The 14,845-nt window shown below is 37.4% G+C and overlaps 1 protein-coding gene across 2 annotated transcripts in view; it reads right to left on the bottom strand.

Moving 5' to 3' along the window:
• The window catches only part of TMTC2 (transmembrane O-mannosyltransferase targeting cadherins 2), a 198,250-nt gene that overhangs the window by 104,623 nt on the left and 78,782 nt on the right, over positions 1-14,845 (bottom strand). The window contains exon 2 of one of the 2 annotated variants that reach the window (XM_044455244.1): positions 2,638-3,208. In XM_044455244.1, the coding sequence (XP_044311179.1) occupies positions 2,638-3,208 (571 nt within the window). Of the gene's footprint in view, positions 1-2,637; positions 3,209-14,845 lie in introns of those variants that run through there. The other variant, XM_044455245.1, reaches the window with a different exon arrangement.

The following is a 14,845-nucleotide window of genomic DNA, read 5'->3' on the forward strand; positions in this document are numbered from 1 at the left end:
GAGTCTATTAGTAGAATCACAGATGAAGATACAATAAAAATCCCCAAGTCAACCTTAAGATTAAAACAAATTTAGCCTAGGAGTTTTAATAGAACTATGTTCATCTTTTGTCATTATTGTACTGATAACATTTTGTGCTGATAGAAAAATGGCTAGAAAAGCTGAAATGAAAAGTCACACAGAAAGGTGAGTGAATACATTTAAACTTTGCTATTGTCAGATTGTAACATATTATCCTAAACATCTGATCTGAACTGACAGTTCCACCCTAAGTAATTAACTTGCTGTAACAAATCTTAGAACTAGACTGTGTATTTAAGATTTACACTGATATTTTTAGATCATTCTTCTGTATCAACATTCAGAGTAATTTAATTTGTTTCATTAGGGAAGGTTGACTCAATCCTTTTAAACTTTCAATTCTTTTAAGAAATATAAATTTTGGACAAGCTGAAAAAAGGGGCCTACATGCTATAGATAACCTTTCAGCCAAGCAGTAAATCCAGAGGATTTTTGAACTAAAATAGACGGTTAACTCTGAGATTCCAGGAGCTCCCCTAAGAAGAAAGAGTTTCCATAAAATTTCCTTGAAGTTACCTACAATATATGCTACATATAGGAAAGCCTGTGATCATATTTGTGACACATTATACATGCTACTCTGTTTCTACATAAATAACAAAATTCCCCATTTAAACAAACAAAAATAGGGAAAGAAACTTTCTTTAATTCATAAAAATATCCTCACACTGTTTGCATTAATGGCACTTTCTTTAATAGCTCTTTTTTCCCCAAACGATTTTGTGTGTTTTTAAATTAGGGTTTATTTTTATCTAGTAGTTTGCACATGTAAAACTAGATATTTAACATTGCTGAGTTAATAACAAAGCCAATAAAGAGCTAATTTCAATGCATTTTAAATCAAAATATTGTCATGGCCTCTGCCCCATTTGAAAAAGGTGGAGAAATGATGAGACAAACACTGAGCACAAAGACTTAAATTAGCTTTGTAGTACTAATTGGACAGAATACTTCAATCTGCAAAGTTGATTAATGGCCCTGTTCTCAGGCTAGGAAAAGCAAAGGCAAAAGAATCAGCACAGCTCTGAATTTGCATAGTTCTATAATTACAACACTCTTCAAAGCTTATTCCCTCATTGAATATTTCTTCACATTAATGTAGTCATATAATTTCTGTAGGTCTTGCTGCCAACATAGATATACAGCATATATGTATTCACTCTATACAATATATATGTATTCACTCTAGCTACAAGTGCTCTCCTCAAATTACATTTTTAAAACTTCCAGAAAACTAATTAGTCTAAAACAGTGGAGGACAACTCCAGGTGGTCAGTGAGCCATTTTTGGTCACCTGGACCGCCAACCACCTGCACTCCACCGAGAAAAAACCTGGACAAAATTGGGTTGGCAAAACTTTTGAACAAGTTGTGGCCTATTAAAACGCCTAAACTGGCAAAACTAGCCTCTAAAAATTGGTGGAAAAATGACAATATTTCTTTCACCTTTTCTGTCCATGTCTTTATAGTCTAATGACCGAACCTGGAGAATATGCCTTAATGGGAAACTGCGCCTACTTTTGTTTGTAGAAAAAACTAATTTTTAAAATGCAGTTTACACCTGCAATCATGCCTCAGTGGTATTTATCTTATAAGCACATGCTTGCTTGTCCAGTTTCATCAAAAAAATATGAAAAACATTTCTAAAAGACATTTTACTATTGTAGTACAGTTCAAGAGCTTAACTGGGACTTGGGTGATCTGATAGTTACTGCCATAAAGCTCACCAGGTTACTTTGGGACAGTCACATATTCACAGTATAATCTACTTCACAGTGCTCTTGTGCTTGTGAGGGTGAAATGGAGAAGAGGGGCATCACATACACCACTTTGAATTCCTTGGCCATCAACATTACCAATAAATATACTAACAAATGTAACATCCATTGGGCCATCAAATTCGTTTTAGTCCATGTGAGATACAACCACCTTAAGGACAGATTCATCCCATTTTTAAGCATATGCCCAGCTACTCTTATTTTTCTAGGAAGCATGACATGTTTAAGCAACTTGGCTTCAAGAAGGTTCTAGACAAAGCATCTCCTCACATCTAAAAATCAGTATTCAGTACATCATTCCTGAACATGCATTAGGATCAACTGATGTTCTATGTAGACTCCTGTTTTTTATTCATGTGAAGTTGCTGCACAATCACGAGAAGCCTAAATCTGGGTCACTGAAAGCAATTAGCCTATAAAACGCAATTTATAGTAAAAACTAGAAACAAACTTAAGTGTTATACAGATGAGCCAAAATGTGTAGCACCCCTTATCTCTTCATTAGCTGTTTCAAAAAAACAAAGCAAAAGCAAAGCCAAGACAGTTTCTTGAAGATGAAGCTGGTGAAAATCATGCAAGCAATTCACAATGTCAGCTTTAAGAATAGTAATTGTCAAATATATAATTGATTATATTTCAAACATAAAGAATATGTGCGTATTTGTTGTTACTGTTTTGAACAGAGGAAACTGAACTATTAATTCCTTGCTCCTTTGGATAAAATGTGTTCATCTGTCTGGTAGGGAAACTGATACTCATGAGCCACCGTTCTCACTTACCTTATAGATAGCCAGAATGATTTGGTGTACTTTTAGCCTGTGAAATACAAAGATATCATAAACTGCTGATACTGCTAGAACAGTCACTCCTTGCTCCTTCCACAACATGCTGCATGTGGCACATAGTCCTGTACCCAAGATCCAGCCCCACGTTCCTTCTGAGTAGTTTCTTGCGCAACAGTGTTTAGTATAGCACAGAAGGGAGAGCAGAAAGAAGAGGCATGCTCCAATGTCAGCCCGTCCCACAATTCCTGCCACTGCTTCAGTATGAATGGGATGAGAAGCAAACAGCAGGCCAGCAAGTAAGGTCCAATATCCATCACCAAAGAGTATTCGTGAAAAATTTGTGAAAAGACCTGTGACTGCAGCATGTAAGAAGACATTGACAAGGTGGTAGCTCCAGGGATTCATTCCTCCAACAGCATGGTTGATGCGAAAGGAGAGTGTACAGAGAGGCCGGTAAGATTTATGGCTCCCGCTGTGGGTAAGGAGAGTGCCCCAAAAGTCATTGTAGAATATCTGTGTCCACGGTGTTTCGGGAAGTAGGTCTTGGTTTGTCTTGATAGCTCGGCTAAAAAAATAAAACACAGAAAGAAAGGATCAAACTACACAATCACTAGAAATGAGATTGCTACAACTTACTGTAGACTTCCTGTAATTACTATATGTAGGGTTTACTGTATTTATTAAATAAGCACAAAAGGCTTTGATATCAGAGCTATACTACTCCTTAAATGCCACAGTGTTAGAAGTGTCTCTTCTATTAACTTTTTGCTACTATGTATTTCCATATAAATTGGCTTTTAAAACCTCAGAAACAGATGCTACTCTGGATCTAGTAAATTAAAACACCCTTCAGTGACATTCATCTGAGTCTAATCCAGAAGCAATCACTTATGAATTGATAGGTTATAATTAAAATGTAAAAGAAATATAAGTAATTGACAAAACAGTGTGGTTGAAGCTAGTGATTCCTCGGCAACTCCAAACTAACCCTTCAAATGGCTTTCTGTATGCCCACTTTCAAGTTACATTAAAGAATTAATCTTGCTGACATGGATTAGCCATAATTTCACAAGGCTACCAGATGTATGCTGAACTTTATTGCACTAATACTTTCCTTGACAGAGACACATAACTATATGATGAAGAGAACTCTGTAGCCCATTTTTATAGAAGGTAAATACATGTCACAAAGACCTGAAGGCGAGCTTCATAAAGCCACTAATTTCAAAGCCAGTGACTATTTAGTAACTTCTCTTCCTGTAGATAAAATTTGACTAGAATCACCCATTGAGTGCACAACACAGATTAAGTTAAAAACCTTTCTGGTTCACAGTTTAGTTTCTTAAGCTACTATATTACTGCAGCTCAAATGAAACTACAGTGAAAGTTTACCGTTTTTCTATACTCACCAGTTAATTTAGCATAAAGGGAGCTTATTCGTGCAGGAAGCTTGTGCACACATTTACTTTATACCCAGAAAAGGATACGAACCAGTGAATGTTTGGGTATTGCCCTCCTGTAGTTAAAAGTATCACTCTAAAAACAGGTGATATGTGACTGAAATGGTACGTGATAATTAGCGCATGCACAAGCACAGACGTCCACTACAATCAAAGTGTAACACTGGGAAGTCTGAACCTAGACTATGTTAAAAGAGTTTCCCCCCAGGAAAATATTGGGAAAATGTGATACAGAATGGCTACTGTAATAAATACTTCATTACAATCTGTATGTACATGTTGCTAAAGATGCTAGGAAGCACAGCTTAAATATACGAAGGGCATTCACAAAAGCACCATAACCTCACTGATAGCACATTTGATATTGGGCTTAGGCTAGCTAATGAGAAATAAATGGGTAAATTATCCTGTCTGCCACAACCTGAAATGACAGTAAAAGAGAATTAATCAAAATCAAATTCCTTCATTGGAGAGGATGCAACAGAAGGTAAATGAAACAAAACCCCATGGTCTCTTAGGGAGACAAACTGTCACTCATGCTTTTGCATCTTTATTCATACAAACAAGTATTAATATTTTATTAATAAATAATAAATTGATTTCAGAAAATCTGAGCTCAGCAGTTCCATTGTCTAAATTTCCATGTTTCGAGCATTTTTACTTCCTATAGATACTTTCTGTTGGAATACATACACAGACAGTATAAGAGATCACAAAAAATATCCATTTAGAATTTTACCTCCATTTCTATTTTCACATAAATGTTATTTAAAAAGAACATGGCAAACAGACTAAGTCTTAGAAAGACCGAGTCAGAAGGGGTCTCCCAGATCAACTAGTATGATCCCTGGGTCCAGCCAGCTCCACTCATGGCAAGACTACCATGACATGTCTACATGCCTCCAGTTATGACATTCCCCTTTATCTCTAATAGATTTATTGCCACTTATTCTTTGTTCCATTTTGGAATTCAAATCTTTCAGAACATGAGGTCACAAGTGAAACACAAGTCTCCCAAGCAAAAGACATCTGATGGGATAATGAAGACAATCAAGGGTTACTGCCAATTTACTCCCACTGCCAAACAAGTGTTGCTTTTAATGATGGAAGACACCCCCCGCATTAAGAAAAGCATCACTGAAAGAATAGTCCATCATATCAATGAACTCCAAGAGGTTGAAAATTACAGGCAGAAGGGCCAGCAAATTTTGTTACATCAGGCAAACACACTCAAGTGTTCTTTGTTAAAACAGCAAAAACAATATATCTATGCCTTTTGAACTATATATGGCATTTCCTCACCCACTTCTTCATTTTATTTCCCCATGCTAAGACCAATTTAAAAACAATAGATTTCTGTATGATCATTCAGGAGACCAACTTCAGGGTTTACACGAACACCCCAGAAATGAGACCCTACAGTAACTGAGAGTTGTGACAAGGTAGCTTGTTTCTGGTGCTCTTCCCACCTACGTGACACTCACTGATTTGGTTCAGCCCTCAAGGAGTACTGCAGCTAGTCAGCACAACTCAAAGAGACAGGAGTGTGTATAAAGTAAATGTTTGCTTGGTCATGCTGGCAGTGGCTGATGAAGCTTATCTCAGGTTTTACCTTCTGCCCATCTCTGGTCTCGATGAACTAGGATCCAATATAAGAAAGGCCTTGCTGCTTGGATATAAGGGCAGAAGCAGGACTGCTATTTCAATCTGCACAAATCATTGGTTGGACAAGGTGCTCCAGAAACTCCTGTGCTTTGTCTTTTCTCCATTAGCAAGACCAGCCAGAAAGTGTGAACTCCTAATCAAAAATGCCTTCCTACAGCTTTTCCTCACATGCCTGACATTCCTGAAATGTTACTGCCCTCAAAAGAAGATGGGATGACTAAGTCTGCTGGAAGGGTCCAGAGCATGCAAATCACCCTAAACTCAACAACAAGAATATATCATCTAAAAACACTTTGTATGTGCAAGGACATTCTTTGTCATGGAATAGAAGTAAAAGGCCTAGCAATGAAACATACAGGCCATTAGAAAGCAACTTCTGAAACTATAAATGAAAGCACCAGAAAGTACATTTTGTTGGAATGTGCAAGGCCTTATACCAAAAGGATATTGTTTGTTTTGTGTCATATTTATAGTACAGTCCTGAGTGGACCTAATGCATATTACTTCAGTGCAACAATAAACATCCCTTTCCTAAAAGGAAACTTGTTTCATTATTGGGGGAAAAGCCATGTAATTTGAAAAACACAACTACTTTATGTAAGACCAGAGCAGAGTAATGCAAAACAAAAAGATACATACCCATGTATACATTGAAAAGTATTATTAAGTCTATTGACTAACCTAGTCTAGTATTTGCATATCTAGGTTTAACCTGGTACCTTCTGTACAAAAACTGCATGTTCTACCACTAGCAGCTTCCAAAAGTCTTTAATATACATGTACAAACATAGGAAACAATCCCAGAATTTTAAAAAGCTTCCTTCTATGAAGTTTTATACCAGTTGTTACCCTGCAATTGTAGATATGTAAAACAGACTCACTGAAAAATCTATCTTCTTCCTTTAAGACTTCTCAGGCTTATGAAACATTAGGATGCAGCTTCCATCCACACTCCCAGGAATTACAGCAGCAGGAGTGAACAAACCTGCTCAGAAACCTCTTTCTTTTCACTTCCAGTAATAGACTATAGACTTCTGCATTTCCCATTCAAGTTTTCTGTTCATGAAAACTTTCATATGTAGATCAAATGTTGCCAGACTGAGAATGCATGGCATTTGTTAAGTGTCACAACAACTTGGGCTAGCGAAAATGCAACTGATATATGCCAACATCTGTCAGATGCTACTGTTAAAAACAAACAAACCACAAGAAGGACCATTTACATTATACTGCATCTATTTGTCAGTTTCCCTAGTCTAGGCAATGCAGTCAGTGATATTTTGAAAAATCCTCCTCCCTGGATGTTTTTACTTAACTATTTATACTTCCCGCTATTGGATGAACACATTGAGAGGGTGAGGAGGTTTGAGAGGTTCACAGGAGCCAAGAGGTCAGATGCTGCTTTCCTAGAGGGTCACCCAAGGCTAAGACACCAAAGTAAGACACATCCACCTTCTTCGGGAGCAACACTCTCATCAGCAAAAGAAAACTGATATCTATAATGGTGATGGGGCAGAGAAACTCCTAAAAGGCTGCAGTGGTTGTGGAAGATGACACAAGGGATTCTAGATCAAATCAAGCTAGCACTTGTCCTTGAAGCAAAAATGACAAAACTGAGGCTGTCATAATTCAGGTACATTCCAGAGTCACTAGAGAAGACAATAATACTAGAAAAGTTGGAAGCAGAAGCAGGAGGAGACGACCAAATATGACACAGATAAACTCCATAAAAGAAGCAACATCCTTGAGTTTAGAAAAGCAGAACAAGACTATCAAGGATAGTACATTTAAGCAGGCATTCATTAAGATGATCTCTGTAAGTCCAAAATGGCTTTATGGCATGTAACAACAAATTTGTTAGTGATGGAGATTCTATCTATAACCCTAGGAATACCAGACTCAGAATTCCTAAGACATGGCAGAGATTGTACATTTCGACTGCTTCCTCTTTTGAAACAATATTTCTTCAAGGTTTCTTATAAAAATCAGTACAAAGATCGTTTCCACTATTAAGATCAAAAGATGCACAGAACCCAATGATATAGCATGTTAAAGAAGTTTCAACATTAATAATAGATGCAGAGGTAGTAGTTGTTGCCTGAACACTAACACAAAACTACATTTCTTTAAGTAAAGCTATGGGCTTTATTTAAAAGACAAAACAACCACCTTTTCCAGTATAGTCACCTTATAAGTAGAGATACAATAAGCAAAATGGAATGAACATTCTTACATTCTCCTTATCATATAAAGCTGAATTCAGATGTAAGCAATTGTCAAGAATGCAAATGACTGTATCTCTCTGTGACACAAGTTTTAGATTTGTATAGCTATTTTGTAAATGTTTTCCAAGAAATTAAGCAGCAACTTTCTACTTGATGAGCTATCAATGGATATGACATTGGTTGTGTGAACTATACAGTACTGTTAGTAATACCCTCAAGCTCCTTTTAAAAACCTGAAATATTCCAGAAGTAAACTGAATTAATAGAAATTAAATTACAGTCATGATCCTGCAAAAGTTAAGCACCTTTATGCTCCACTGAGTTCAATGAGGAGTATTTAAATACGTAATTAGATGAACTCCATAGAATTTAAACATGTCTAACTGTGAATAGGCAATGTCTTTATGACTGCAGAAAGTGTGACAGCAATAAAAAATAGAAGTGAGGATATATTTTAGAATGTAGTAATCAAGAAGGGAAAAAATCAAGGCAATTGAAAAACAGCTGTAAGCTGCAAAATACCTCTAGCTTACATTTCCAAGAGTTGTTTACTACCTTAAGCAGCCATGAGAACGTAGAAAGAAAAGGAGGACTCTGCCTTTCAGAAAACTGTTTCTTTCCCCCTAAGTATCTGTCTGACCAAGAACCAGACTGGTATCTCATAGGACTTGCACCCATTTATCTAGCACCAATCATATAAGTTCCATCCTTGTTCACCAAAAATACTATTCTTGTCTTAAATGCCAGATAAAAATGTAGGGGAGTGAAGGAGAATATCTGGAACCAAGAGAGAAAATGAGGAAAGCTGATAAAGCAATAAAAAAGCAGCTATTGCTTAAACAGTCAAGTGTCAGGAAAATAAAATACACACCTGCAAGATTCAGGAAGTAGAGGAGAAAAGGGGAATGTCATAATTCTAAATTAATTCCAACTTCAAATCAAAAGGGACTGATGTATTTATGCCTTAGAGAAATAAAGGCTTATTCGCAGAGCAGTTACTAGCAGAGTCTTGGAGACTAGAAAAACTGCAGCATCAAAAGGTCAACATTGCTGTCTCAATCATGAGCATGTTTGCTACACCTGCACCTTACAACTTACAGCTGTACATGTGTGATTAATTTCCCCCTTCCTCCTCAAATAAAAATCCAACCACAAACTAAAAAGAAAGAACAGTGGGTAGGTTTATATTGCTAATTCTCATTGCCTAGATCAAAAGCATTATTTAACACAGTTTTCTTAACACCCTGACAAGTGCTACAGACACTCTCTACACAATACTGTAGGCAGTGAACATCTGCAGCATGAAATTTTGGGTTGAAGGAAACAGCCAATGTCACAACAGTAGTGTCATTACCTAATTTCACTCATGAAGAAATATCTTCTAACTATAGTCTGCTCATCAGTCTAGTTTTGCTAATGGGGGGATATCCCATGGACTATCCAGTAATAATGGACTCTAATCTCTGCCCTCTTTGAAAGGCAAAAGTGTCATGATGAAGGTCATTTGTCAAAGTTCCAGCACTGGCACTTTTCTGTCAGCTAGAGATAACGTTTACTGGCTCAATAAGCAAACCTACCATTCACATTTTAATAGCTGTCCATTTTAGGCATCCCAGGAGGAAAGTGTGACTTATTCATAATATCACTAATGGATTACATTTGGATTGTATTTTTTTTAAGAAGCAGCAGTGTGTTATCAGAACGTTTTAAACAGCTAAAATGGATATTTGTCAAAGGCAGAAAGTCATGGCAAAGAACTTCCTTATTTCCGCACCAAAATAAGAAAACATATATTTAGAGAATGCTGAAAACCCTATATTTATGCATGCTGCCTACAGCTGGCTCACTTAAAAAAACAACTCCAACTTGGGAAGAAACCAAGTAGGAATATAGCCCTCAATTGCTAGAGTAGAAGTCCTTGGCCTACTTCTATGGGCAAAAGATAAAACCAGGGCAAACCCACAGCTGCAAAACAGGCACACCACGATTGGATATACTACTTTCAGCCATGGTAATTCAGAGCACTTCCCTTTCTCCTGTCAACATGTTGAAGCCAATGTTGGAAGAAACTTCCAAAACCTATGAGTAATACAGAAACAAAATAATTTAGTTGGTGAAGCTGGGAAATGACTTTGGCAATATGTTCTGAGATAAGATCATGTAGGCATTTAACTTTTTTTTCTTCTTTTTGGTAATGTTGGACCCAGATGATCCACTTGTAGAGAAAAATTCACAGTGTGGTGATCACTCATTACTTGCCTTAAACAAGACCTTCCTTCTGTCTCAGAGCATGGAGTTAAATCAATTTATGCAAAATAGTAGTCCATACATTGTACTAACCAGAAACTATGCTAAAGTAAACTTCTCCACTAAAATTGGTGGAAGAAAAGTATATGTTTCAATGATGCAGACAGAGCTGTTTAGACTTGGAGAAAATGATCAATGTCTTTAGTACTATTCCTAAACTGATTCAAGTAGAGTCATTACAGAGATCAAAAGTTCAACCATGTGTCTAGCTATTGTAACAGTCTTCATGTATTGTACATCCAAGTCAGAATTTAGGTATAAATGTGCATTCTACAACTAAAGATGAACATCTGGGTATCTTAAGATACAAACTGGCTCTGCAACTGTCAGGAGACCTCCCTCCTCTAGTTGTTTCAGCTATTTTCTTCTGATACAACAGTTTTGCCATCAGATATAACTATGAACAAGAAATGGTGACATATGGACAGCTGTATCTGCCCATATTTTAATTTGCAGCTGAGGATAACCATGTTACAGATGAATAACTGAACACTCTCCCTGCTCACATCCTCAGTAAAGACTCATCATGTTTTACTGTCCTTGTTCTAACTCTGTACGAATGCTGTTAGTTAAATTAACTCCCCATCGCTATAGGATTCATTAAATGGAATGCAGCCCAGATATCCTTAACAATGAAGAAGCATTCCTGTGATACCTTCAAAGTATCAAGTACAGTACTTGAGACACAACCATCATATATTACAATATGAGCAAAAGGAGACTGAAATGCTCTTGCAGCTTTTATTAATACCGCAACAGCAAACTACCTAAGAAAATAAACGTAGCCAACATGGAGAACTGACATTGTTTAATGTCAATGCCAACCACCTAGAACAGCGGTCACCAACTTTTTGGTGTGTGGACATATTTTGGGAATGGGAGAAACTGCTCTGTGAAGGGGTGTCACATGGTAGAGGGTCATGACCTGTTCTCCCTTCCAGTGGAAGACAACATGGGATCCAGTGGATCAAAACTCAAGGAACCAGGTTTCAGGTTGGATGTCAGGAAGTATTTCCTGGAGGTTATAACCCATAAGATATGGAATGGGCTTCCACGAAAGGTGGTTGAGGGTGTTCAAGGAAAAACTGATCAACCGCCTGTTGGGTATTACTTGAGTGGAGCCAGCTGGAGCCAGGGGTCAGACTAGATGGCCCAGGAGACCCCTTCTGACTTGCTATGTTTCTATGTGTCCAAGTACACCACCACAAAATCTTTAATTCATGGATGTCTGCTTTGGCTTGAACCTTTTCTAACTTTATATTTTATTCAGCACAATTATTTGTTTGGGGTCTACTGGATATAATGATTACATTTATTATGACAGCTACACCCAGCCTTTCTTCTACTTGCAAGGAACCCAGCGTATTCCTCTTCTCCATCTTATCCTCACAACAATCCTGTAAGGTTGGTAAGGCTGAGAGTGAGTGGCCCAAAGTCACCAACTGAGCTCTATGGCTGAGTGGGGACTAGAACCTGGATCTCCAGAGCCCTAGTCCAGCACTCTGACCATTGTAGCATACAGTCATCTCTTCAGTAAGGGATTACCAAATTCAGTTAATTACTGGCAGAGCAACACAACTAACATTTATTTTAAGCATATATTTTGGTAATGTCCTGCAGTTGCATCTGATAAATTCTGTACTGGAATAGTTTCTAACATTCACTAATATACATGTCCTTTAACATTATTTACCTGCTTCAAAGAAATTAACAAATGGAACATGAAATGGATTATCTATACAGATATATAGTTAAGTCTAGATGGGAGGTTGTAGGGTTTAGGAAGAAACCAATAGTGCTAGGGCACTAGCCTCTGGCACAGTGGAAACTGACATTTGTGTACTATCAATAGCACCTGCTAGGCTTCTGGGAAAACATCTTTGGATCAGTGTGCACGATACATACTACATGGCTTCTCTGTTCCTTCTGAATCATAGTTTTAGTTTCTAGAATCTATGCCTGATATAGGCACCGTGTGGCTTCCCAAATCTAGACCTTGCTGGACTGCAACTCCCATCAGCTTGATCCAGAAAGCCAATGCTGTGGGATTAAGGGAATAGCAGTGAAACAACATCTGAAGGGTTACAAGTGTCCTGCTCTGATCTAGACTGATATTTAAGTGCTTGCACTGGAAGTCTGGAGGAGGCTGCGAAAGAATTTTGGATGACATAAGTACAAAAATTTGAGCCAAAGAGCATTTTTCTTTCTTCAACTTATATGAGTTAAGAAGGACAGAGAGACAGAATATCTATATGTAATGAAAACTGGGCACATAAATCCCCCAACTGAAAGAAAAAATAATAATTCTCTTATATCAGAGAATAGCTAAAGAGATGCACTCACCAATTCCATTGTTTGCATCCAGTAGTTGTGGAAAATCAATGTTGTGGTTTTCCCATGAAATATTCCATGCTATGTGCAGTAACTAAGAAAACATTAGGGCTAGTCTAAATGGCATAAAACTTCCATTTAAGGGATTGTTCAAAGATCTATCCCCATTTCAGAACCTATGATAAGTTCTAAGCCTAAGGCCTCCTAGAAAAATACAATGAGGTAAGCATAAAGAGCTAACTCGTGCAGCCCACTATTGAATTATCAATAGTTCATGGCCAAGAATATATACAATGAAGCCACAAAATTATATTTTCAGCAGTGTTATTGCATCTCTACAGTTAAACGTCAGATCACACACCATTCAACATTCTAATTCAGTAGAAATAGTCTAATTTTTGCTCATTAAACCCCTTTCCCTCCAGTTCTTACATTTGCAAGCTTCACTATGTCAGTCTATCTGTATTCGTATCCTTATTTCCTTCAAGCACAACAATGGATAACATAGACTTAAAAATAAATAACAACCCAGAAATACAATAGTGGAATAAACCAAATGGCAACTGAGCCCTCTTCCCCATGTGTTTGTTTGTTAGTTAGTTAGTTATTTGGAGAACTTCTATGCCACCCCATTCACCGAAGCCTTGGGGCAGCTCACAACTGTAAATAAATAGAATCCTATAAAACAATATAAATTAAGTCGCCCTGGCCAAAGAATAAAATAAATAAATAATATTAACAATTAAAATAACGTTTGAATAAAAAGGTCTTTGCCTGGCACCAAAAAGCAAGTAATGACAGCGCCAGGCAGACCTCTCTGGGGAGCGCATTCCATAGATTGGGCGCCACCGCAGAGAAAGCCCTCCTCTGGGTACTTACCCTCCTAATTTCCTTCACGGAGGGTTCCCGGTGTTAGTGTGTTCCTTGAGTGGCCATAGTGCTTTTTGAAAACTCTCTAGTTATTAACTAGGACTTGGATCTAGTGGAATTTCATTCTCACAGTGGGTTTTTTTTCCAATGCCACCACTGTACAGAAAAGGTAGAAAGCAGCCTCATTGTGAATGAAAACCAATGCCCGAAGATCAGTGAATCCTTTGAAACTGAGGAGAGAAGCTTCAGAAGATACTGGAAGACCCTTCACCCATTGCATGAATAAAAATTAGCCTGAAGTGTTTAGATCAAAACCAAATGTACACCAGTTGAGTTAACAGGAACATGTAAGTGTGAGTAAAGCAGCAAAAGTTCTTCAAAGCAAAAATACACCATATAACTTTTTAATCCACACCACTGATCTTATTTTCAAGATGCACACACTATTGATAGAAAAGGTTGGAAGAGATGAGCTAATGGAGGCATTAACATTCAGTAGCTATTAGATCAATGCAGCCTAATTTGTTAGGATGTCTTCTGAACCTGATGTAGGCCATTCAAACGTCTCTTCTTGTTAACGACTATGGCAAATGTTAAATCCTAATTATAATCACTGCAATGTGTTGCATGACTTTGCAGAAACAACTGAAAAACACTTATAAAATGAAGCATTAAGTCATGAGCATGATGCTTCTTGATCACCACCAGGAAATGACTCAAAGAAACCAGCAACATGGCAATTTTTTTGTACCATGACTATCATACATATATAATTATCTTCTATTTAGCATGATGGCAATTGTCACAAATATTTTAAATGAAGCATAATCAGCTGATAATTTAGACCTATTTCTTACAAGGGTGACAAACCTATGGCAGACCTATACTTTTTCAGATAGTCTCAAAGGACGGCTCACACCTAAAAAACTAGGTGTCAGGATGAAGGGTTCTATCCTTGCCCTTCCAAAGTTTTGGCATGCAAATTTTCTGAGTGAAGATTCCCGCCCCCCCACGCCCCGCCCCACTTGCTTAAGAACATATTTACTGAAATGAGCCTCCATGCGCTGCTTGAAGTTTAGTCCAAATATAGGCTTGTCGCAAATGCCATTGCAATCTCATTGTAAAGTTAGGTTTCACATAATTTAAAGCAGCTGTATAACATGAAATGACATATTAAAAACTCATTATTTTGATAACATACAGAGTATTATTTTCCTTCTCCCTGAATGCTACAAAATACTAAACAACAAATCTGGTGAATATATTTCACTGCACGTCGCTGGTGCAGACATGTCAGACAAATTATTATGGGCTTTTCTTTTCTGCAGATTAAGTGGGACTTGC

Source organism: Varanus komodoensis, unplaced genomic scaffold (genome assembly GCF_004798865.1).
Source record: "Varanus komodoensis strain SLA01 unplaced genomic scaffold, ASM479886v1 scaffold8, whole genome shotgun sequence".
Lineage (NCBI taxonomy): Eukaryota > Metazoa > Chordata > Lepidosauria > Squamata > Varanidae > Varanus > Varanus komodoensis.